Source organism: Copadichromis virginalis, linkage group LG7 (assembly GCF_057382275.1).
Source record: "Copadichromis virginalis isolate Kocher_CV1m ecotype Utaka linkage group LG7, C_Virginalis_male_GT1.1, whole genome shotgun sequence".
In the NCBI taxonomy this organism is placed as follows: Eukaryota; Metazoa; Chordata; class Actinopteri; order Cichliformes; family Cichlidae; genus Copadichromis; species Copadichromis virginalis.
Window position 1 is genome coordinate 17,865,446 of NC_140624.1, and position 25,862 is coordinate 17,891,307.

Here is a 25,862-nt window from a genome sequence, read left to right on the forward strand (position 1 = left end):
CAATCCCTTTTCATGAAGTAATTGTGAGCTTAATCATGTACAATTTGCTGGCGGGGACTTCTGCAAATAAGTGGTTTCAGCTGCCCATATTCTTGTTTTTCCTCCCTCCTTTCATGAAGCTTAGATACTTGCATCTTTCTGTGCAACAGAACGACAGAAGTCGAAGCCATAATTCAGTTTTAGTTTTCTGTTGCTCATATATTAAGCGGACGTCTGGCTGTGGACACACTGTTTGGTGTAGTGGACATGCCAAGTCGGCCTCCTATTCCTTAGATGGTATTGCAGATAAAGGCTGGACCACACTCGGTTGCAGCGTGCGAGTTTGTGACCGGAGGCTGATCTAGTCTGGGACTGGAAATGTGTTTGGATTTGAAGAGCATTCTCCCTCACCCATCTTGATTACAGAAATCGGGATGACTTTGTATCCTGAAAGTGAAAACAGCTGTGTATGCACAAAATGTAAAAGATATTGTTAACGCATTGGACTTCCAGTCTTTCATATCCAGTATGCACAAGTACAAGAGAACACATTCTCAGAAAGTAGAGCAATTCAGATATTTATGTTTAATGTTTAGTTGTGTATGACTTTTTCCCCCTTTTTAATTAGTACAGTCCAAACGCTATTGTCTGCATGGTGCCAACTGTGTCTGGATACAGATGGAAATACAAAATGTCTTTTGAGCGTGAACACATGGGAGCTGCTGCAGTTTGAGTTGAAAATCAGCCATTTAAAAAGTTGTGAATCAAGTTTGCCAACTGAGAAAGTGATACGGGAAAAATTCAGCTGCTGGTGTTTTAATGTGAGCACAAACGGGTCTTTGTGCCTCAGCAGTGGAGCGATTTGAAAGAAAAGCACACTGCATGGTCTCTGGTTGTACAGGTGGGGCACTCTAAATGGGAGAGGAAATGGTTTTCCACATGAGCAAATTACAAGAGGTTAAAGGGTGAACATTAGTGGCACTAATGTTAATGAAGTCATTTGTCAGCGATCAGTCTGCCATACAGGAGAAATAGCCTTCCCAACACCAAGAGAAGAATGATTTGGAGTTAGGAATCATTTCAAGGGTCCTGCTTTTTCTCATGGTCTTTTTTAATAATCACCCTTCCAGTTTGGGTTTTGCCTCCCAGCACTATTTTTGGAAAGCTTATTCACGGTGATCACAATGGAAATAAGTTATTCCTGGGTTACCACTTTGTTTAGCAGCAGGTATTTTCTTGAGTAAACCACGATCTCTGTCCATGGCAGGGACATTACAACTAACACTGCCTGTGTACTTCCTTAAAAGGAGGCCAAGTACGCCATCTGAGCTGATGGGATGTGGAGCAGGGAGTGCACGTAGCTGCATCTATTTCCATTGAGTGCCCGGCTGAGGATGAAGCAATAACTTGGCTTTGAATTAGGATTATTTATTGAATTGTGTCACCACACATATTTCATTCCAGTCAATGATCGCTCCCACTTTGCAATGTTTTATCAGCAATCAAACAACAATTTCCATCAGCTGATTATAAGCTATTATAAACCATTTGTTTAATAAAACCAATCGGTGCTGCAGAGTCAAGAGCCGAAGGGCTCGAATTTACTAAAGGCCCCTGTCGCTTTGCGCAAAGCTGACAAGATAGTTGCAAATCTTCACATCAACAGCCACAAAACAGCACAGACTCCTTTTCGGCTCTTTTTACAAATATTTTAATGAGCAACAGAAAAGGTCACCAGTACAGTATGTTGTTGCTTGTAAACTGTGTGTGATTTGTATCCTGGTGATGGACTTTTTTGAATGTGACCATGTTTGGTCATGTGGAGTAAGCAGCTGTGGCTTCTTGATTGATTGCAAACGCCTCTCTGGCAGCTGTTTATCTACATATAAATGTGTTGAAGTACTTTTTTTTATCCTTCAGTGAGAAACTTGTCTGTCTTTTTTGATTTAGTTTCTGCAGCGCATCCTATATGTGCTGTAGATATTTAGCTGATGCAGTTTTGGGCAGGTATTAAACAGTCATATGATGTCAGTTACCAACCTTACAATTAGCCAGTCAGACAGAATACAAGTCAAAGGAATCGATTAAAGAAATATTCATGTATAGTTATTCTGACCTCGTGACTGTAGGCCCACCTAAAACACAAAGACTGGAAACAATGGGAAACGGCTACTTTACAGTATCTGTCACCCTCAGAGTTAACAATCTCAGCAGTAACTGACATGTAGCTATAAAGTCTGCTGGCATGTTTCTCTAAAATGATCATAATTTAGAAGAGTAGTATGCTGGAAAAGTTTATTTTCCTTTTTTTCTTGCATCCACAGTTATTGCTGGACTCATTGCAATAGAGACAGAGCTGTGCAGTTACTAGTATCCAGCTGTGCGCCTGTCTGTGGTGAACATTTCCTGATTGAAGATGTGAAGTTTTCTCTTACATGCCAAACCAAATGTTAATCACACATTAGGAACAGTGTTAAACAGAACAGAGTCTCTGTCTCAGGCTCTTTTTGATGTCTGACTGATACATTTGGAGACACTCTGTAAAGACACCATCAGTAAGGCAGTAATCACAAAGGCCGACAATATACAAACAGCACATGGTGTTTACACAAAACTGGAGAGCCAAAGGAGAAGCATTTAGCTGATGTAATTACGGGGCTTTTAGTGAAAGGCTTATAAGACTTATTACGAGCTTCGATGGACTACTTGAGGGATTCTCGGGCTAAATCCAAGTTGGCTTTCAGAAACGAAGAAGTCAAACGTGGGCTTACTGTGAATTAACCGCTTTGGATAAGGGACACTGGCATGGGTTACTATTGTGTTTTTCCAGGACTGTTTTTATTACTTAAAATTTTATAGGTACATGTGTTCAGTCACATCTATCTGAATATGCCAGAGACCTGCAGGCTTTCTTTTAATGTACTTAGTACATTAGCACTGACTGAATATTATTGTGATGTAGACTTTATGCCATGTTTGCAAAATGTGCTTCCTCATGATCTGCAGCTGGTTGTTTGGCTTCCTTTAAAGGTGAAGTTTTGCCATTCATTGCTGCTTCAGAAAGCTCTCCAGTTATCAGGTTGAATTCCCACTATTGGTTTGGGTTTTATATATTAGAACTAGTAAGGTAGCAGCATGGCACAGTGCTGCAGGGTAGCAGAAGATTGTGCTGTCATCATTTAAAGCAATAGAGTACCTAATAATGATTTGGGGGGACTTTTTTGTGAAAAAGAAAAAACCCAAATTATTATTGTAATTATTATTATGATTAGCTTAGCTTGAGATGAAGGCTGGGAAAGGTAGGAGCTGTTGTAAGTTGTAAAAAAATCGGTTAGCTACCAACACCTGTAAATGTTTAATAGACATTTCTGTTTAATTTATAGACAAATATACATGGTTTGACGCCGTTGACATTTTGGGATAAATAATAGCAGTGTAGACAGATATGACATGCGCACTGAACAGATGAATAGTGACATATAAATATATAGTTAGTGACGTGTACAGGTGATGAGAAGGGATTTTTTTGTTTAGGTGTAACCAGGCTTGCTTTAGCCTTTACCTCCAGTCTTTATGCTAAGTTAGGCTAAGTACCTGCATATTCTGACTGTCTTTGGTTTCATTGGAGTAAACGCATTCCCTCAGAAGTCACAGTTTTGTTTAGCTGTAAATGTCAGAGTTTGATTTTTTTACATCTGACTTAATGCAAGCCAGTCATATAAGGCTAAATATTCATGAACAGTGTGTTTTTTGTGATTCTTTTGCTGCATGAAAGCAGTGTGCTCAAGTAGCGGGAGAAATATATCTAAATCAAAGTGCCAGTGTGATCAGTGCTTCCACATATTTTTGGGCCTTCAACCAAAATATATATAACAAAATATAGAAAAAGTTATTCCTAGAGGTAATCTGAACTATACAAATCATCTGTCTGTTATGGGGAACTCGGAGAATAATGTCTGTGCTGTTAAGTGCATGTCTCTCAGTGTAGACAAAAGCTGGGAAGAAAGGCAATCACATTAGAAAGTTTAAACATTATAAAGTCTAAAAACTCTCAAGAGATTTGAACCTTTATAAATAGAGATCTTCACTGGCATCAGCGGACCAGTGAGGCAATGTTTGCGTTAGCCCATCCAAACATTCCTGCTTCACCATTCAGACATCTCTGAGTTGTTCAGCTCAGTCAGTCCTTGCGTGATGCTCCATAGAATCCATAATTCAGACCACCTTTTATGATGCTCAGACCTCTTCTCATCCCATGAGGCTGTGAGAGAGTGATGAACAGGTTGTCACTTGTGACCCTGAGAAGGATTAAGTCAGTGAACAAGTGACAAGTGAGTCTAACAGTTAGTTCACACAGAAAAGAAAGTCATCCTCATTCACAATCCTGGCAAATAAGCTTTGGTCATTGTCAGCGTACATCAGCTGATAGCCCAACTCATACCCTGATGTGCATCCAATAGGTGAATCCTAATAAAGGGCACTTCTTTAGACAGGCCACAGTTTCTGAGAATCTCCAGTCTGCTTTGCAACCCACCTTCTCCCCTGCACTCCCTTTCATGCTGCATCTGACCGAATGACTCATTGATCTGACCAAATATCCATCATTTATTTCTTTGTATAGCACATGGTTTGCAAAACACTACAATGTACTGTAGTTGCAAACAAATACAAGGCCTTTTGCTTGATTGCTAATGTGTAGTATACAATATAATCATTGTGCATTGGTGCTGACAGAAAATAGTCCCCAACAAAAACGTGTTTTATGCTGTTTGAAGTACATTTGCTAATAACTGCACTTGCATGTGTTATTAAGAGAACATAATGTTCATTTTAGCTTTTTTTCTCCAATGCTGAATTTTAGCTTGTTCTTCCAGATTTTAGAGAAAGTCCTTGTTTAATTCTGGTCTCTATAGAGCACCGTCGATTATATGTATATATTAAGCAATCTATTAGAAAAGCATAGAATAGAATAGAATAGAATAGAATAGAATTCAACTTTATTGTCATTGCACACGTCACAAGTACATGGCAATGAAATGCAGTTTGCATCCATCCTGAAAGTACATTAGCAATAATATAGATATATTACAGAATATAGATCTATTAGAGATATGATACAATGTACACGGTATGAAGGTATGTTATGAATAAGTATGTACAGACTATAACTGAAGTGAATGTACAAGCTATATACAGGCTATGAACAGGTTATACGTATGGTTATAAATATGAAAAGCTATAGCAGATTATAGATATACAATTGCAAGTATTAATAAACAGTTGTAAAACTATAATTATTGTATTGTACAGTATGATTGTCTATACAGCATTTACAGTAGTGCAATCAAGATCAGTAAGATATGGATAAATTATACAGTAATTATATAAAGTGCCAGTGGTTGTAAGTGGTGGTTCAGTCCAGCATCAAAACGGGGGTGTCAGTTTTTCGGTGCCAATAAATCTCTGTTCAGTTTCCCACAAGGGTAAAGTCTAAAAGAGTGCCATCCTTTTCCTGGGAAACTCAACAGATTTGGGTGTTTCAGGGAAAGGGACGCTTTTGGCTCATTTTGTTTGTAAGTCTAAATGACTGTGTATGGTACCGGTCATAGTACAAACTAAACTGTGACATGCTTATGTCCCATTATGATGCACTGCTTACTGTTGGTGGGCTCCTCTGCAGATCTGAAAATCTTGAAACAAAAATACAGCGATGAGAGTGAAGTGGCCCTCTTTAGTATAACCTTATATGACCAAGAATGAAAGTAAAGCTAGCCGGGTTAAGCTTTCTTTGAACTGCCTTATAATGTATTGTATGATTGTTTCTAAGGCTAGAAAATAGAGTTGTTTGACCTTAAGTTAAAAAGTGTGATGTAATCTCCCAGTGCTGGCTCTTGTTCTGTTTCTATTGTGAAAGACAGGAATGCCTATTTGTCATAGGTTAGAGCTTCCTAAAGATAGTTGCAGTCTTTTTGGCTCAAGACTAAACTGATTTTATTTTCTATTTTCAGTACAGGGTGCATGACTTTCAGCTGCAGTCTCACAAAAAAATTGGTATGATGTTTTCTAAATCAGCACGGCCCAGCGACCGACTAAGTGTTGCTGCTTGCACTACTAGCAGTAGGAGGGCACCTACAGTGGGGCAAAAAAGTATTTAGTCAGCCACCGATTGTGCAAGTTCCCCCACTTAAAATGATGACAGAGGTCAGTAATTTGCACCAGAGGTACACTTCAACTGTGAGAGACAGAATGTGAAAAAAAAATCCATGAATTCACATGGTAGGATTTGTAAAGAATTTATTCGTAAATTAGGGTGGAAAATAAGTATTTGGTCACCTCAAACAAGGAAAATCTCTGGCTCTCACAGACCTGTAACGTCTTCTGTAAGAAGCTTTTCTGTCCCCCACTCGTTACCTGTATGAATGGCACCTGTTTGAACCCATCATCTGTATAAAAGACACCTGTCCACAGCCTCAAACAGTCAGACTCCAAACTCCGCCATGGCCAAGACCAAAGAGCTTTCGAAGGACACCAGGAAAAGTATTGTAGACCTGCACCAGACTGGGAAGAGTGAATCTACAATAGGCAAGCAGCTTGGTGTGAAAAAATCAACTGTGGGAGCAATCATCAGAAAATGGAAGACATACAAGACCACTGATAATCTCCCTCGATCTGGGGCTCCACGCAAGATCTCATTCCGTGGGGTCAAAATGATCATGAGAACGGTGAGCAAAGATCCCAGAACCACACAGGGGGACCTGGTGAATGACCTGCAGAGAGCTGGGACCAAAGTAACAAAGGTCACCATCAGTAACACACTACAACGGCAGGGAATCAAATCCCGCAGTGCCAGACGTGTTCCGCTGCTGAAGCCAGCGCATGTCCAGGCCCGTCTGAAGTTTGCCAGAGAGCACATGGATGATACAGCAGAGGATTGGGAGAATGTCATGTGGTCAGATGAAACCAAAGTAGAACTTTTTGGTATAAACTCAACTCGTCGTGTTTGGAGGAAGAAGAATACTGAGTTGCATCCCAAGAACACCATACCTACTGTGAAGCATGGGGGTGGAAACATCATGCTATGGGGCTGTTTTTCTGCCAAGGGGACAGGACGACTGATCCGTGTTAAGGACAGAATGAATGGGGCCATGTATCGTAAGATTTTGAGCCAAAACCTCCTTCCATCAGTGAGAACTTTGAAGATGAAACGAGGCTGGGTCTTCCAACATGAGTGTGTTCCAAAGCACACCGCCCGGGCAACAAAGGAGTGGCTCCGTAAGACGCATGTGAAAGTCCTGGAGTGGCCTAGCCAGTCTCCAGACCTCAACCCCATAGAAAATCTGTGGCGGGAGTTGAAAGTCCGTGTTGCTCGGTGACAGCCCCAAAACATCACTGCTCTCGAGAAGATCTGCATGCAGGAATGGGCCAAAATACCAGCTACTGTGTGTGCAAACCTGGTAAAGACCTATAGTAAACGTTTGACCTCTGTTATTGCCAACAAAGGTTATGTTACAAAGTATTGAGTTGTATTTTTGTTATTGACCAAATACTTATTTTCCACCCTGATTTACGAATAAATTCTTTACAAATCCTACCATGTGGATTCATGGATTTTTTTTTTTCACATTCTGTCTCTCACAGTTGAAGTGTACCTCTGGTGCAAATTACTGACCTCTAGGGATGGGTATCGTTTAGGTTTTATCTGATACCGGTGCCAAATCGGTACTTTTGAAATGGTGCCGGTGCTCAAACGGTGCTCAAACCGGTGCTTAAAGAATGGAGAACACAAAATTGGTCCAAAAACCTCTCATATTCAGCTGGTTTTTTGTAAAAAGATAACAATGTTAGCCTTTTCTGCAGCTATGGGGCATATATGGTATCACTCTTAGCTGGAAGCAGTGCTTAAACAATGGAAAAAATACAAACTTTGTCCAAAAACCTCTCATGTTTAGCTGTTTCCCTCTTTTTCTTTGGTCATTTTAGCCTTTTTGGCCAGGGTGAAGGGAGTATCTGCCATCAAACAAGAAGACAGCCGCATGTAGCTATGATGATGTTTGCTAGTTTACCTTACATGCATTAATGTAATAACGTGGTTAGCCTACTCAACGTAAATTACACACAAACAACATTAAGCTACTCACGCAGAGAAGAACGGCTGCTGCTGCCATCAAATACGGCGCATTTCTCGGCTTTTAAAAAAAAAAACGCTATGCGTTGCCAGGTGTTTCATCGGATTCGAGGTGTTACCTCCTTTGACAGTATCACAGTATCAGCTTAAAGCACTTGTTGCAGGCTGCTGAGTTTGCATATTTTGCTGTGAAGTACAGCCAGACTTTTGACCGCTTCGCCTTGGACATTTTTAATCTGTAGCTCTGCATAAAAGAACGTACGTACCTGGCCCCGCCTACTATCCTCGGAAACGTAAAATGATTGGCTAGAAGTGTATCACAGCTCAGGAAAAAAAAGCACCGAAATACAGCACCGAAATGTGCGCTGCTTTTCGGTCTGGTTACTACCGTTTATGTCAGAACCCATCCCTACTGACCTCTGTCATCATTTTAGGTGGGGGAACTTGCACAATCGGTAGCTGACTACTTTTTTGCCCCACTGTAGGAGCTATTGGCTAGTTGCACAACTTCATGTTCATCCAAAAAAAGAGCAAACATTTGGAAAACTATAATTTTATTGCATGCTGAACACTGGATTTGAGCAGTCTTATTCCAATAACAAATGTGGGATCAGCAGCAGCCCATTTATAAATATATACTTTGGTTTATTCCCTAACTTTTCAATAATTTGCTGTCCTTCAGCTATTTTAACCAACCAGGGATGTGATGACAGTGGAGTAGAAGCAGGATTTCACTAGACAGGTTCCTACAGGACTGCCAGACACTCACACACACAAAAGTTCCCCCTCACACTCACATTTTCAGCCAAGAACCATCAGTTACCTTAGCATCCATGTCTGTAGTGGGAGGACACTGTGGACACAAAAACTGCTATAAATGAAGGATTTTGTGTCAGCCTAAGAAGCCATTTTATCTAAGTCTGTGCATTTAAATGAACCCTCAGTTCTTTTCTCTAAGCCAGAAAGACTAGCAATTAGTTACTGGGCACAGGCTGTATGACGTTAGTGAGCTTTGGGAAACCCTGCAGGCCAGATTACAGCTTTATTATTACTAAAATGGGGGCTTTGGTTTTCAGTTGATTGATCTAGCTGAACAGTTGATTGTAGATTATAAGCTTTGGCAACCTTTTACAAGAACTATGATTTTATCTGTGATGCTGGAAACTCTAATTACCTTTTAAATGCACAGGAATGCCCCGCCTCTGAAGTTCAAAGAAACCTGTTTGTAGATTGCGTTTCCCACTGGATCTCTTTATCTGTTTTCAATGAAACTACAATAACAGCATAGGGAAACACGAGGAGTCAAACATGTTTGAATAATTTAATGAGAGAGAAAAAATTGCACTCTTGTTCCTCTATTTAATAACAAATGTATCTGTCCAGTACAGAGCCAGTAATTACAAATATTATTCATTATAGTAATTATTAGTTGGAAAAAAGTAATTAAAAGGCTAATGGCATTTTTTTTTCTTTGGCAACTGAAAACCAACGTCATGCCAGGCTAATTGCTGAAATATAAACCACTGCGCACTGCAAAGCTGTCCTGTGACCAGTAAGTGTTGTGCAGTGAATAGCGTTTTAGAAGCACGGAATAATTCTGTGGAAACCTTTATAAATTAAAACCGACACATCTGACATAAGCTAGATAAAGCAGACAAGGTACAGTAAGCAGAATAAGACAAAGTTTAAGTCCAAATTCAGAGATCAGGGAGGGAAAAGTGAGAGTCAGAGGGAGCGAGCAGGAGTCTGCCTGAGGAGGAGGGAGGCTGAGAAAGAAAAAGAGGAGAGCAGAGAGGCAGGCTTTGCCTTTTCTGGTAGTTGTAGTCACTGCAAAGACAAGCAGGAATTCTTTTTGCGCTGCAGAAGGACTGAGATATAAACCAGACTGTGGGAGCTGATATATGACAGGAGAGGAGTCTCTGTTGTCCGTGGACTAAACTTTTGCTATTGCTAAGGTATTGTAAACCAGCAGACAGAAGTTTTTATTGATTTTTTCATATGTTAAAAAAAGTTTGGGTGGGCCCTTTGTCATATTGCAATGTGTGTCTGTTAATCTGGACCCTACAAGCTGCTGTTAATTGAGTTTAAACTTTTTTTTTACATGTGCATTAAAAAGTAAATGTCCATTTCATTTAACTTAGGATACTCATGCTGACATTATATTTGTGTCTTTTAGTGAGAAAGCAAGGAGAACCTTTTGGCCACCATGGATGACGACTTTGACCGCCGCATGGAGCTGAGGAGGCAAAGGAGAGAGCAGATGCGCCTTGAAGCTGAAAAGTGAGTAATCCTGTAAAAACAACACATGCACACACACACAAAAGACACAGTCCTGAGCATGCAGACTTAAAATTACAAGTGAAACTCACAAAAAAAGGGTGAATGCACTGTGAATATCAGAACATCTTACACCACATCATCTTAAATTAAAGCCTCATTAGCATTGTTAGCATGCAAAGTATTTGTGTCGGCTCACAAAACAAACCGGATAGATTTTATATTTGATTAGCAGGGCCTACTCACCCACTCCGAAACACACACACACACACACACACACACACACACACACACACACACACACACACACACTTTTTTTTTTAGTTTTTAAACAGCAGCTGTTTCCCAGTCACATCTGTGGTGACACTTTTAAACCCTTGGGTGCAGTGAGCCATTCTGAAAACATTAAACAAGATGTTCCTCTTCTGATCGTTCTTCTGTGCCCTCCGATGATTGGTTCGTCTCATGGACACATGCTCAGTGAGCAGGCCTTTCTATATATGCATACTATATGTTGTTTGATGTATGGAAGGATGCATGATGGAGTTTTTTGTCTCCACACGGAGCAGAAGGAAGAGCCGATAATGGCCCAATGATCTCCACACTATCCTGAGCTCATTAAGGGGACCGTCATCTGTGCTGCTGTTTGGGTTTACCTTTCATTCTCTGTTGTTTCATTCAGTCTCTTTCATGTGCTCAGTAAATTAAACAATAATGTTTAAAAGATGGTGCTGATATCCACCCCAGTGGTGTAAAGTAGAAGGTTTGTACTTGCTGTGACCTCAGGTGGAGTAGAAACAAAGTGAGAGATGCTGACACTTAAAGATGTCAGAAGTGTTTAATCGCAGAGCTAATTAAACTGATGATCAAACACTGCGGTCACTGCATTTTACTCTCTGAATGGATTTGAAAAGATTATGATCACTTTAATCCTTTATGTGATCATATAATCAAGATGTCCAAACATAGCCCAGCATGTTGTGCTTTTTCCAGTCGGGTGCTGTTATATCAGATGTGCCATCAGTGCCCAAGCAACGAAGAGCATTCCTTGCAATTTTCTCACAGCCGGCCATGCCAAACCAGCCTGCCCTTCCTTTTATGCCTTCCAGTTCCTCTCCAAACGCTGCCGACACTGGAATGTTTTGACTGTCATTTTTATTCCAGTGCATAATAGCCTGCTCCGAGGGCTTCAGACTTACACTGCTTGAGCTGAGCTTTTTAGCCTCTTTCCTTCATTTCACTCAGCACCTCTGTTAGCCAAGTAGCTCCCATCATATTTCCCCTCATTTATTATGCTTCGTGTCCCTCGGGCTGGTTGTCTGAAATTTAACTGTGACATTTTGACAGCACTCAGTCAGGAAGCTTCTAAGTTTGGGCTGGGGTTCTCTCTAATTGGATTGCTTCCTCACTGATTTCTCTAGGTGATCCGTGCCACTTGGAGAAATCTTTGCCTGTGGATTTATTGGCTTTCCGCCTCATTTGGGTCTTTGTTGCTGTTTTAAAGACAGAAAGGATTCTTGCGGTTGCCTTCCACCTCTCGCAACATCTGTAAAAGATTGCCTCGCAGATTCAGGAAGAGCAGAGGGAAATAATACCCTTGTGCTATCAATGGACCATTTCAAGCTCCCTCTCTGTCTCATAAAGCCTGGTAATACTTAAAAAGATACTCCCAGGCATGTTGAAAGATTAACTGTGGAAGCATTCAAAGCTGGATGAAAGTCACTGACAGGAGATATGGGGTTGATGGAGAGGAACAGCATTGTTCTGCATCCCTATTCTGTTGCTTTTTCTCCCTTTTTCATATATTACATGTTGTAGTATTAAGTCCCAAGTGAGCCAGTCTTTTGAAGTACACGCATCTTCTTGGATGTGACATTTGCATGTGTAGCACGTGTGTTTATAATTATTTCTTATAGACTATTTTCCTCTCAGTTGTGGTATCTCAAATCTTCATCGTGTCTTTTAAAATCAGCTTTAGATGGTATGGCTTTAGCTTCTCATGTGGTCAACATAAAAATGTCACATATCACATATTTCTTTTGGAGGAAATTGTGTTTTTGATTTATGTGAAGTTTTTTAAATTTTTATCAGGAAAAACACTTGTTTTGTCACTTTAGGTTTCTTAAAAACATAAAATAAAATGTGTATGGGAAACTCCACTCTACACTAAAGCCTTACATAACATGTCATAGTGTGTCACAAGTAAAGTAGGCACAACCACGAGGTCCATGGAGCTCAAAGCATTTACAGTTAGGTCCATAATTTGTTTTCATCTGTTCATCTATACAGCGTCAAAGTGAATTTGCAGTCAGCTTTTAATACTAGTACAAATACTAGAAGAGGAAAGTACCATTGGGAACGATCCAGCATTCTCACGTAGGCAAACGTGTAGTAAAAAGACAGAGACAGGAAGTTAAACTAATAGGCATACACAAGCAAAGTGATAGGCAAAAAACAAAAAACAAAACATGAGCCGAAACTATATCACAAACTCCAAACCAAGGCATTTACAGATTCAATAAAGGACTAGATGTTACAATCTCTGATAATGCATTGCTTCAAATGAAGAAAGTCTTGAGGGATGGCTACTATGAAGAAAGGCAGCCTGAAAGCTTTACCAGCGGGACACATCATCAGTTGTGGCTTAACTTCACAGGGTGTTTCGGGCCTTTTATCACAAATTATACCAATTTTATTTTCTGCTTCTTTTAACTTCCTTGGTTAGGTTTAGGGATTAGAAATCTGATCTAGAGTATAATTTTTAAAGACAGCTCATCAATAGTGGACCTTGGATTCATTGGGTGTTTTAGCCATTAACACTAGACAGTGATATTTTAGCACAAATGGTAAAATGGTAAATGGCCTGTATTTATATAGCGCTTTTCTAGTCCCTAAGGACCCCAAAGCGCTTTACATATCCAGTCATCCACCCATTCACACACACATTCACACACTGGTGATGGTAAGCTACATTGTAGCCACAGCCACCCTGGGGCGCACTGACAGAGGCGAGGCTGCCGGACACTGGCGCCACCAGGCCCTCTGACCACCACCAGTAGGCAACAGGTGAAGTGTCTTGCCCAAGGACACAACGACCGAGACTGTCCAAGCTGGGGCTCGAACCGGCAACCTTCCGATTACAAGGCGAACTCCCAACTCTTGAGCCACGATCGCTGCCATTAAGCCAGAGTAGCTTTCACGTGGATTGACGTGTTTTCATGGTTTAACCCAAAAAACTAAAATGCATTTTAAACAAAAGACTGTAATTCTGCACATGTGCTCTTTCAGGACAGGTAACACCAATGATGATGATGAGGAAGAGGCTCGGGAGCGAAGGAGACGCGCAAGGGAGGAGAGAAAGAAGATGAAAGACTCAGAGGAATCTGGTACGACTGAGGTGATCGACACTAACAGGTAAGATGTGTAGCCATCATCTAGAATGAGGTTAAATAAGTAACTTCCCATTAGGGGTTTTCTTAATGAAAAAAACTTTTTTTTGACGTATGAAAAATAAATTTACACACAAGTTGAATTGTTGTGTATAAAAGCAGCACATTTTATTACCTTGGCCTATTGCACAAATTAACTGTGTCACAAAAAACAAAAAAGTGTTTTTTCATTTAATTTTATTCAAATGCTTTTTTGTTCCTGCGTAAGCGTCACTGAGAGAGAGAAAAAGAAAAACGCAGCAGCTCTACAGCCTATCTAAGTGTTTGGTATTGATAAAGCCCTCCAGCCTTAATATTTGGAAAGCTCCAGCGGTTGTGAGGTTCTTGGATTGATGTTTTCGCTGGTTAGCCACAGGAGAAAATTCCACTCAGAAAGACTTGTGGGCTCATCACACTTGATCAGACCAAAACATTTGATAGCAGCCAAGATTTTGAGGTTCGACTTTGATTGAATTTAATCTTTGGTGTTTTGTTTTTGTTCTTTAATTTTTCAGCGTGACAGAGACAGAGTCCTCCACGGCCGTAAACGAAGGGGCAGATGATGATCAAGCTTTGCTGGAGCGCCTCGCCAGAAGGGAGGAACGCAGGCAAAAGAGGATGAAGGAGGCCATGGAGAGACAGAAGGAGCTCGATCCCACAATTGGCACCACCAATGGCACAGACGTCACATTGGAAGAGCAGACTTTCATCAGCATCAGCAGGCAACAAAATACAGAGGAGGAGGAGGAGGAGAAGGAGGAGGAGGAATCTGCCCAGGAGGAGGTGACGAGAACTGATACTAACTCTTGGAGGAAAGAAGAAGAAGACACAAAGGAGGACGAGAAGGTAAGATGTGTTTCAGCCTTTTTGTTTGTTTTATAAATTATAATGTATTTACTGGGGAAAAAAGTTTTTATATTGTGATTTTTTTTTATTGATTAATTGATTTATTTTTGTTGTGATTGTCAGGAATCTGTTGAAGAATCAAGAACACAAACAACAGAAAATGAGGTAGAGTTTTATGTCTTTTTACCTCTTTTAGACTCATTAATCCAACTCCATAAAACTGACGGGAAGTAAATTTAATTTGTTTTTGTAGGAAGAGACTGAGGAGAAGGCTGCAGCAACAGAGGTGGACACTGAGGAGCCAGGTTTAGAAAATAAAGATGCTGAAGATGAGCCTGCGCCTGGTGTTGACAATGAAGAAGAAGAAGAAAAGAAGAGGCAAGAAGAAGAAGAAAAGCATCAAAAGGAAATGGAAGAAAAGCGGAGGATAGAAGAGGAAGAAAGACAAAAAAGGGAAATGGAGGAAAAACTCCAGAAGGAGGAGGAAGAAAAGACACTAAGGGAGGAGGAGGAAAGGAGAAAGAAGGAAGAAGAGGAAAAACAACAGAAGGAAACTGAGGAGAGGCTTAAACAAGAGGAAGAGGAAAAACAAAAACAAGAGATGGAGGAACAAATGAAAAAAGAAGAGGAGGAAAGACAGAAAAGAGAGCTGGAAGAGAGACAAAAGAAAGAAGAGGAAGAGAAGCAGAACACCGAGGTGGAAGAGAGACTGAGAAAAGAGGAAGAGGAAAGGCAAAAAAAGGAGCTGGAGGAAAAGAAGAAGAAAGAGGAAGAGGAAAAACTGAAAAGGGAAATGGAAGAAAAGAAAAAGAAAGCAGAAGAGGAAAAACGAAAGAAGGAAATGGAAGAGAAGAAGAAAAAGGAGGAAGAGGAGAAACAAAGGAAGAAAGAAGAGGAGGAGAGACGAAAAAGGGAAGTGGAAGAGAAGAAGAAAGTAGAGGAGGAAAAAAGGAAAAAGGAGGCTGAAGAGAAGAAGAAAAAAGAGGAAGAGGATAAGCGCAAAAAGAGAGAGATGGAAGAGAAGAAGAAGAAAGAGGAGGTATTGATGGGATTTGTGGGACTTTTGTGTTAATGTAACTATTTGCAAAGTAAAAAAACACTCTTTATTTATGTGGGTTTGTTCTTGCTTTGCTGTGTGATGTGGTTTTGTGGTTTGGTCACAGATCACAGTGCAGTCGCAGTGTTTTGCTGGAGGTGGTGATATCAAGGATGCTGCAGTGTCATAGCTCTTTAGCTTACATCTGCTTTGCATTCACTACCAGTACTCCACTATTGTTTGATGGCCTTTGTCCTCTGTGTGTGTGTGTGTGTGTGTGTGTGTGTGTGTGTGTGTGTGTGTGTGTGTGTGTGTGTGTGTGTGTGTGTGTGTGTGTGTGTGTGTGTGTGTAACACTGGATGCTTGCTGATCTTTTCTTTCTCTCTTATTTTCACATCTTCGTGTGAAGGAAGAGAAGCCGAAGAGATTTGGGTTTAAGGAGAAGGTAAAACAATACTAGCTGTCAATATTCAATATGTGTTTATTTTTCTTTTATGGAAGAAAAACTTTTCTTTTCCCGTCTTTTTTGAAAGATTGAACCAACCAAACAGAATGGAGCTGTCATTGAAAGTAAATTAAAGAAAACAGAAAAGACATCAAGGTACATCTTGGCAAACTGTCTCCACAATGTAATGGGACCACTGCTTATAGACAGTCAATGATTTTGATCACTGTTAAGTCTAATCTGCATATTTTAACATGTGAATTAAATAAACTGTGCCTGTTTGCGAGCAGGGACAATCCGCCCTCCACTAAAGCAGAAGACCTGGAGCGACAGGAGGCTGAGCGAAAACTGCAAGAGCTGAAGCGCAGACGAAACAATGCGGAAAGTGAGGAGTTTGAGAAGATGAAGCAGAAGCAGCAGGGTGCCGAGGCAGAGCTGGAGGAGCTGAAGAGGAAGAGAGAGGAGAGGAAGAAGATCCTCGAGGAAGAGGAGAGGCAAAGGAAACAGGCGCTAGAGGAAAAGAAAGCCAAGGAGCAGGCGAGGATGTGTTATTTGACATTCAGGGGTTAAATATACCAATTTAAGACAGTGCATGGGTTTGGATATGTGCTATTTATCATATGTGTGGCTACAGAAATGTGACAGCAAAATGGGGCTTTTGTAACAGGAGGAGAGAAAGAGGATGAAGGAAGAAATAGAGAAAAGGAGGGCGGAGGCTGCAGAGAAGAAGAAACAGATGGAGGAGGGGTCTACAAAACCAACCTTTACTATCAGTCCCAAAGGCTCCTCTAAGGTGAGTGTCTGAGAATTGGTTCGTACGGCTTAGTTGTCACACAAGGTTCACTGAGTTGAGTTTACACACACAGTCTCGGTTGTATTTGCCCAGATCCTGCAAAGCCAGCTAAACATATGGCCACTTATCCACACTAGAAACAAAAAGTGTCTGTGTATCTTTTTAGAGTAATTTAAATAAATGCTTTATTAAACTTTGAGCACTATAATAATAACAAACTTTGAAGTCATAGCCAGATATCTGAAAACCCAGCTGAATAGAGAAAAATGCTTTTATTATAACTTGTGTGAGTAAACTCTTGAAAATAGTGACACTGTAATAGTACAGGCTGTAAAATATAGCTGTCTTGTATAAATAATGTATCTGGTTTTTATAAACTTTTATGTAATTGAAAGAAATTCCTTGAGTTTTTTTTTTTTGTCACCATGAGGTTGGAAGGCAACCAGAGACTCAACGACATGTACTAAGCAAATAACACACTGTTTCATTTTCAAATCTAGGTTTTCTCACATACTGTGAGATGATTTGGAGTGCTGCCTGGTTCATTTTGTTACTTGATGACAGAGCCAGCCAACCTGTTTCCCCCTGTTTCCATGCTTTGTGCGAAGTGGAGCACAGATATTGTTGTTCTCCCTTTATGGTCAAACATTTTTTCCTGACTACTGTTTTTGTTCATTTGGCATTCCCTTATCAAGTTCTGGTTTTAATTCCACTGATATAAGCTGTATGCTATTGATTAAAAAAAATAATGACACCTTGTGGTGCAACGCTACCATAGCTTTTTTTGTAGAGTGTGTCTTTTGTCGTGTCCCCCCACCTCACAGCACTGACCGGTCATGGCAGATTGCTGCCCCTTCCTGACTGTTCTTCTGATTTGGCGCTATATAAATAGAATTGAATTGAGTTGCAGAATGTGATTTGTGGCTTTGAAACGCTACTTGGTGTAAAAATCCACATTGTTTTGTGCAGATTGGGGAGAAGGCAGAATTCCTCAGTAAATCAGCCCAGAAAAGGTAAGCCACAAAAAAGATTTTTTTCCAGTACAAGAGAAAACGATAAATAAGTGGTTGGTGGCTTTTACTAATGCCCAGTGCCTGGTTCATCTGTGCAGCACCACAGCCAGAGTGTCACACACTCCTATTGTCTCCAAGATTGGCAACAGAATGGAACAATACACTTCTGCCATCCAGGTGAGAGCTGATCTCTATGTTAAATATTAATCACCATCCTTAATAAAGGTAGCAGTAATAGTCATGTTTTATTTGAACATATATTCTTTTAAGTTGCAACCAATGCAACAACCTTAAGATGGTCCATTTGAAGTCAGAGTATGATGCATCAGCTACACGAGAAACACATTTTTCTGGTGTAAATGGTTTAAATGGAGCAAGTCTCACATCCTATGTATGGTTAAGTGTCATCGACTCATCTCTATTAATGGGTCAAACCAGGCTGAGAGGTGAAGTGTAGTGTTAGTTCAGTCAGATGACACAGTCAAGCTCAACCCACGGTTCATAATGACTCACATTCAGCACATCCAGTAGACCTATTTCATATGAAATAGAAGGTAAACACAGGTATTATTAATCACACCAATTAAGATTCTCCACCTCCATGCACATAGATGGGTGGGTAGGTCCCAGAACAGAGCAATACTTCCAAATATAGGTTGTAGATGGAAAGAATAATTATTTTTAACTAATGTGAGTCTGACTAAAATGGTAATGGAAAAAAAAGCTGGACAGTAAATATTTGTTAAGACTGAGGAGCCATCAAGATTTAAATTTAGATAAGATTTAAAATCTTATCTAAGTAAATGTAGCAGATAAAATGTTCAATGTTAGCCTGCGAATTTGAAATATACACATATGAAGGGTGTATATTTCAAATTAAATATGTGTAGATTAAATTTTTTTTTTTTTAAGCTGTATTTTCTTCACTTGGTACTAAATGATTAAAAGTTACAGTTAGTTATATTTGTATTGCAACATGGACCTAATGTCAAAGCTCTGAAAAGTGCCGATCATCATTTTGAGGCTTTTTATCTCAGTAAATAGTAGAATAAAATTGATAAATTGAAATGAAGCACAGTTATCTTAAAATTGTGCTTAAGTACATTAATGTTCTTGGGTAAATTTAAATCTATGTTGTTATTTGTGTCCCTGAGCTTGCTCCTGTGTTTGCCCATGTAAATGTAACTAAATACATCTTTGGGTGCCTAGAAAAGCGCTATATAAATGCAGTCCATTATTATTATTATTATCTTTTTACAGGGAAACAAAGATGTAAAATCTCCCAAGTCTCCAGTGGCAGATATTCCTACGGGGGGAACACGCAGCATCAAAAGTATGTGGGAGAAAGGCAACGTGGGCAGCACCTCTGAAAGTCCCTCACCTGCAAACAAGGTAACGGAGAATGAGACAGAAAGAGGCTTAGTGTGGTTTAGTGTGTGATTGCATATTTAAAGTGTTTCTTCAGCAGGATGTGGCCGGTATCAAAGGAAGTGTGACCGGACGTGTCAACAGTTGGACGGGAAAGCCGGCAGAAGGCGAGAAGACAGTAGCGCCAGCACCTGCAGCAGCAGCACCGGCACCAGCGCCATCAGCAGCTGCAAAGCCAGCACCAGCAGCAGCAGCAAAGCCCGCAGTAAGACCTGATAAATCCTTGCCGTGATCACACATCCACACACTATTGTAAATCAGACGCCAGTCTTCAGCAGAGTAATCCCTTGATATTCTGCACATGCTGATGTGCTCATTTGCACATCAACATGCCTGTCCTTTGTTGGCTGCAGCCTTTGGGTCTGCACTCCAGGGCTGGACGGTGCTGCTGTCTTAAGTCTAGCAGCACCACATGGAGAGTTTACTGAACAGCATATGCTGTCATGGCTTTCTCTGAGTTCTTGTACACATGATGGGAAAAGCTTCAATTAATTTATTTGACCAGGAACCCATGAGAAATCTTTGTACAGAAGCAAAAAAAAGTATTTATCTATTGCAGACAACAGAAGAGCCATGAAACACCTTTCCTTTTAACATAATTTATTTTGTATTTAAATCCTATATTCCAGAAAACTGCAGTATTTTCAAACAGAAATCTCAGTTTGCATTTAACTCTCCCTGAAATGCATGTTTTAGTCCTACTGATGAGTCCATACTTTGAGTGTCCTTTGGAAAAGGAGGAAAGGGTCATATCTATTCATAGCTATCACATATTATGACATGTCACAACAAGTAGATGGAAACTTAATGATTTAATTTGTTCTCTTTATGGTCATATAGCATAAATAAATGTGTACTAGGGTAGTCAGTGAGCACTGTGTCCTCTTCTTAAAGTCAGACACCAGCTGCTAGTAAAAACTGTCTGGAGACACATTCATGGGGAGTAAGGTTGGTAGATGACGTGTGACATTGTTCTTAAGCAAAATTTATGAGCAAGATAACTTTGGTATCAAATATCTTGGCCAGAGAAGTTCTGTAACCTTGCTGTTACTCTTGCAGTAACACTTCCCCCTGATGGGTTGAAGCTGTACCGCAGTCTGGTGCATGTGTGGATATTAGCATTAAATCTTTACTGTGTCTTTAGTGTGCTAGTGGTATTTTTCAGCCTTTCTGTCCTCTTTAATTGTGCTCTTTCCTTCAGCTATCCTCACTCAAGCTTTTCCTGCTGCTTTTTGTCTGCTCGTCAAACTGGTAAAGGTTTTGCATATACTTCACCAATATCACCAGTAATAACCAGAAGCCTAATAAATATGTTTGGGAACTGTATTTGCATCCATTGAAGGGAAATCATTTGGTACATTTACTCCCTGGACATTGATGACTTCATACTTCATGTGATGTTAGTTTTTAGTTCTCCTTTGCTTAAACATGTCACTTAAACCCTTTACTAAGGAATCACTGTCTTCTCAGGATGAAAGCAGTTCTATAAAGCCCTTCAAATCTGTTAGAGGACCGATAAGGAAAGCTCTCCAATGTTTTACAGACAGTCCAAGTTATTGCTACTTTTTCTCATTCCTCACCATAAAAATGGTCACACTTTCAGTTATCTGATTTAATTTAAAGTAGGTTGAGGAGAACATTTGAGACAATTTACTCATAGTACCTCTGTGCTTTCTGCTGAGAAATTTCTTTGGATAAAAGCTTCTTCTTTTCTATACTTTTTGCTTAAGTAGCTGGTCTAAATATTTCTTCTGGCACTTCCCAGGGCTAACAATCTTTTTGTGCATTTTGTTTGTGACAGGATGTGAAACCAGCTGATGTGGGCAATAAGCGTGGCATGTGGGAAGCAAAGAAGGGCTCTACGCCTGGAAAGGTAAAGACACAGACACTGTTCTTTGAAGGGGCAATGTTAGTGTTTTAAAGGATTTACAATGATGTGGTAATAGTTGTTTTTCTTGATGTAGTCTACCTAATACATGAGTGAAAGTGGTCATTTGTGAAAATGTGACTCCAAGCTGATGTTACTTATTTGGAATCTTAAGTAAAAACATAAGATACACGGCTGCTCCAGTAATTCACTCGTTCCACATTTTGTCATGTTATAGTCTTATTTGTGTTTCACCTCAAAGTTCTACACACGATACACCATAATGACGAAGTGAAAAAAGATTGCTTGAAATTCTTGCAAATTTATTACAAAATATAATAAATAAATAAAAATACTCAAAACTGAGCTCAGATGCATCCTGAGCATCTGTCACATCTTTCTACAACTTAACTGGAGTTCACCTGTGGTAGATTCAGTTGATTTGACATGATTTGGAAAGGCACACACTTGTCTATATAAGGTCCCATACTAGACAGTGCACAAACCAAGCCATGAAGTCTAAGGCATTGAGCACAGATGTGGGGAAAAGTGCAGAAATTTCTCTGGCCACTGATGGAGGCCACTGTGCTCCCTGGGAGCACAGTGGCCTCCATCACCTGTAAATGAAGAACTTTGGACTCTTGGTAAAGTTGGCTGCCCGGCCAATCTGAGAAATTAGGGTAGAATGGCCCGAGTCAGCGACTTGACCAAGAACTCGATGGTGACTTTGATAAAGACAGGAGAACCTTCCAGAAGGACAACTATTTCTACAGCACTCCAGCAATCAGGCCTGTATGAGTGGCAAGATGGAAGCCAATCCTCAGCAAAAGGAATATGACAGCCCACCTGGAGTTTGCCATATGCTTACCTGAAGGACTTTCAGACCACAACAAACAAAATTCTCTGTTCTGATGAAACAAAGATCGAACTCTTTGGCCTGAATGCCAAGAGTAATGTCTGGAGGAAACCAGACAGTGCTCATGGCCGGGCCAGTGCCATTCCTATAGTGAAGCATGGTGGTGGCAGCATCATCCTTTTGGATGTTTTTCAGCAGCAGGAACTGGGAGACTAGTCAGGGTCAGAGAAAAGATGAATGCAACAATTTACAGAGATGTACTTGATGATAAGCTGCACAAAAGCACTCTGGACTAGGGCGAAGGTTCATTTTCCACCAGGACTATGACCCAAACCTCTAAGATCATATTGAAAAAGACTTGAAGCTGTAACTGCTGCCAAAGGTGCTTCAATAAAGTGTTGAGCAAAGGCTGTAAATCCTTATGTACATGTTATTTTTTTATTTTTAATACATGTCAGAGAATGTATCAAGCATTTTTTTTTTCACCTTCACCTTCATTATGGAGCACTGTATGAAGAACTTTGAGGTGAAAAATGAATTTGATCCATCTGGAACAAAATATGGAAAAAAGAAAGCACTGTGAATACTTAGATGATAATTTGCCTGAATACCAGTAGATGATTTGTCTTCCCTCATTTATTTTGTTTCCTTTATTCCTTCTGCTTGCACAGGTGGCTGTGGGAGGCAAGTTTTCTCGTTAATGGTAAGCTTCTGAAGTGACTGTATGCAGTGGTCAAATGTAACTAAGTACCCTTACTCAATACTGAACATTTATCATTGCACAAGTAAAAATAAATAGTCTAACATACAGTAACACTTGTGCATAACTATAATATACCACTAAAAGAGTTTAATAGTTGTTCCTTGTTTAATGTCAGAGAAAAGGTTTAACAAATACTAAACAGATAGACTCTCTTATGGTAGAGTTAATATGAAGTGACACCTAGCTAGCTTACAGAGATGGGAAATTAGGGCAAACAACCGATCATTTAAAAAACAATAGTTCAAAGTTCAAACTTATTTATATAGCAGTTTTAAAACAACAGGTGTTGACCAAAGTACTGTCCAATAACATGGACAAGGCAATAAATATAAAAAAAAACCAGAATAGTATTTTAGAAGAGAATAAAATCATAAAAAGAGAATAAAATCATAAAAAGAGAATAAAATCATAAAAAAGAATAATAGTAACAAACTCATGATGAATCAAAAGCCAGAGAATAAAAACGGGTCTTTAGACGACTTTTAAAAGTATCCAGTGTTGGGGAGGATCTGATAATCAAAGGCAATGTATTCCAAAGTTTGGGGGCAGTCACAGCAAATGCCCGGTCTCCTCTGTGTTTTAATCTGGACCTAGGGATAACCAAAAGCATTTGGTCTGCAGACCTCAAGGATCTTGGGGGAGAATACCAGGTTAGGAGATCAGCAAGATATGTAGGGGCTTTCTTTGCAAGCTCCTTTGACAGCAAGATATGTAGGGGCTAGTCTATGCAACGACTTAAAAACAAGTGTTAAGATCTTAAAGTCAATTCAAAAGCTGACTGGCAGCCAGTGTAGTGATGCAAGTATAGGAGATATATGATCTCGCTTGTGTGTGCCAGTTAGGAGCTAGCTGCAGTCGGCCAGTTGATGAAGAGGTGACACCAGACTAGAGACTATTACAGAAGTCGAGGCGAGATGAGATGAAGGCATGGATCGCTTTCTCAAAATCTCTGAAACAGAGAAAGATAAGATAAGATAAGATAAGATAACCTTTATTAGTCCCACATGTGGGAAATTTGTTTTGTCACAGCAGGAGTGGACAGTGCAAAAGTTATGAGGCAAAAATTAGAATACAATAAGAATAAATACAGTACACAACTGTATAGAATAGAATAAAATAAAATACTATATACAGTAGAATAAAATAAAATAAATATACAATAAGATAAAAATAGAATACAAATACAAATACTATATACAACTGAGTAAAAATACAACGATGACAGAAAGGATTATTGCACTTAGTATTATTGCATATGTATGGATGTGTGTGCTTGATCAGTTAAAGTCTTTATTATGGAGTCTGACAGCAGTGGGGAGGAAAGACCTGCGAAATCTCTCCGTCCCACACCGTGGGTGCCGCAGTCTCCCACTGAAGGAGCTGCTCAGTGCTGTCACAGTCTGCTGCATGGGGTGGGAGACGTTGTCCAACAGGGATGACAGCTTAGCCGCCGTTCTCCTGTCACTCACCACCTCCACTGGGTCCAGAGGGCATCCTAGAACAGAGCTGGCCCTTCGGATCACCCTGTTCAGTCTCTTCCTGTCCCCAGCAGAGATGCTGCCGCCCCAGCAGACCACACCATAAAAGATAGCAGAAGCCACAACAGAGTCATAGAAGGTCTTCAGGAGTGGGCCCTCCACTCCAAACGACCTGAGTCTCCGCAGCAGGTACAGCCTGCTCTGCCCTTTCCTGTAGAGGGCGTCTGAGTTATGAGTCCAGTCCAGTCTATTGTTCAGATGAACACCAAGGTACCTGTAGCTGTCCACAGCCTCAATGTCCATACCTTGGATGTTCAGTGGTTGCAGTGGAGAATGCTTGTGCCTGCGGAAGTCTACCACCAGTTCCTTGGTTTTACTGGCGTTGATCTGGAGGTAGTTCAGCTGGCACCAGTCCACAAAGTCTTGGGTCAGACCTCTGTACTCCTTGTCGTCCCCATCAGTGATGAGGCCGACTATTGCAGAGTCATCAGAGAACTTCTGCAGGAAGCACTGGGTGGAATTGTGGGAGAAGTCTGCAGTGTAGATGGTGAAGAGGAACGGAGCCAGAACCGTTCCCTGTGGGGCCCCCGTACTGCAGACGACCCTGTCCGACACACAGCCCTGAGTCCTCACATACTGTGGTCGGTCGGTGAGGTAGTCCAGGATCCAGGTAGTGAGGTGATGGTCCACTCCAGAGTTCACCAGCTTGTCCTTTAGAACCGAGGGAAGAATGGTGTTGAAGGCACTGGAGAAATCAAAGAACATGATTCTCACAGTGCTTCCAGCGGTCTCCAGGTGAGCGAGGGAACGATGTAGGAGGTGAATGACGGCATCATCCGCTCCAATGCCAGGCTGGTAGGCAAACTGAAGTGGGTCCAGTGATGAGCTTATTAGGCGCCGAAGCTGAGCCAGGACCAACCGCTCCAGGGTCTTCATCAGGTGGGATGTCAGAGCCACCGGCCTGTAGCTGTTGAGGTCCTTGGGGCGTGAAGTCTTTGGCACTGGTACAACACAGGAGGTTTTCCAGAGCTGTGGGACTCTTCCCAGCCTCAGGCTCAGGTTGAAGAGGTGCTCCATCACCCCACACAGTTGGTCCGCGCAGGACCTGACGACCCTCGAGCTGATGCCATCTGGACCCGCTGCCTTCTTGCCATTAATCCTCCTCAGTTCCCTCCTAACCTGGGTGGTTGAGAGAGACAGGCTGGAGCCTTGTGTTGAGTGTGTATTGGATGCTGCAGTTGGGGGTGGGGGGGAGTGAGCAGGGTGAATAGAGGAGGTGTGAAGTGTCTGGGCTTAACTTTTGTAATTAGGTGAAGATGAAGGAAACTGGTTTTGACTACATTATTTATCTGTTTATGAAATGTTAAATTGCTGTCAAAAATCACCCCTAAATTTCTTGCAAATGGTTTTTTATCACTTTCTAAGGGGCCATGGTCATAATGGTCAGAAGGACCAAAGACAATGACCTCAGTTTTCTGTTCATTTAGATTTAGAAAATTTAGAGCCATCCATGCCTTGACATCTTCTA

At 40.7% G+C, this 25,862-nt stretch overlaps 1 protein-coding gene across 5 annotated transcripts in view; it reads left to right on the top strand.

Moving 5' to 3' along the window:
* The window catches only part of cald1b (caldesmon 1b), a 32,371-nt gene that overhangs the window by 752 nt on the left and 5,757 nt on the right, over positions 1 to 25,862 (top strand). Inside the window, exons 1-16 of one of the 5 annotated variants that reach the window (XM_085462290.1) lie at positions 9,825 to 10,059; positions 10,281 to 10,384; positions 13,670 to 13,795; positions 14,325 to 14,655; positions 14,779 to 14,820; positions 14,909 to 15,694; positions 16,101 to 16,136; positions 16,225 to 16,292; positions 16,427 to 16,673; positions 16,804 to 16,929; positions 17,899 to 17,942; positions 18,041 to 18,119; positions 19,203 to 19,334; positions 19,408 to 19,575; positions 21,172 to 21,243; positions 22,765 to 22,796. In XM_085462290.1, the coding sequence (XP_085318416.1) occupies positions 10,311 to 10,384; positions 13,670 to 13,795; positions 14,325 to 14,655; positions 14,779 to 14,820; positions 14,909 to 15,694; positions 16,101 to 16,136; positions 16,225 to 16,292; positions 16,427 to 16,673; positions 16,804 to 16,929; positions 17,899 to 17,942; positions 18,041 to 18,119; positions 19,203 to 19,334; positions 19,408 to 19,575; positions 21,172 to 21,243; positions 22,765 to 22,794 (2,361 nt within the window). In that variant the 5' untranslated portion in view covers positions 9,825 to 10,059; positions 10,281 to 10,310 and the 3' untranslated portion in view covers positions 22,795 to 22,796. Of the gene's footprint in view, positions 1 to 9,821; positions 10,060 to 10,280; positions 10,385 to 13,669; positions 13,796 to 14,324; positions 14,656 to 14,778; positions 14,821 to 14,908; positions 15,695 to 16,100; positions 16,137 to 16,224; positions 16,293 to 16,426; positions 16,674 to 16,803; positions 16,930 to 17,898; positions 17,943 to 18,040; positions 18,120 to 19,202; positions 19,335 to 19,407; positions 19,576 to 20,571; positions 20,641 to 21,171; positions 21,244 to 22,764; positions 22,797 to 25,862 lie in introns of those variants that run through there. The other 4 variants (XM_085462288.1, XM_085462291.1, XM_085462289.1 and 1 more) reach the window with 4 other exon arrangements.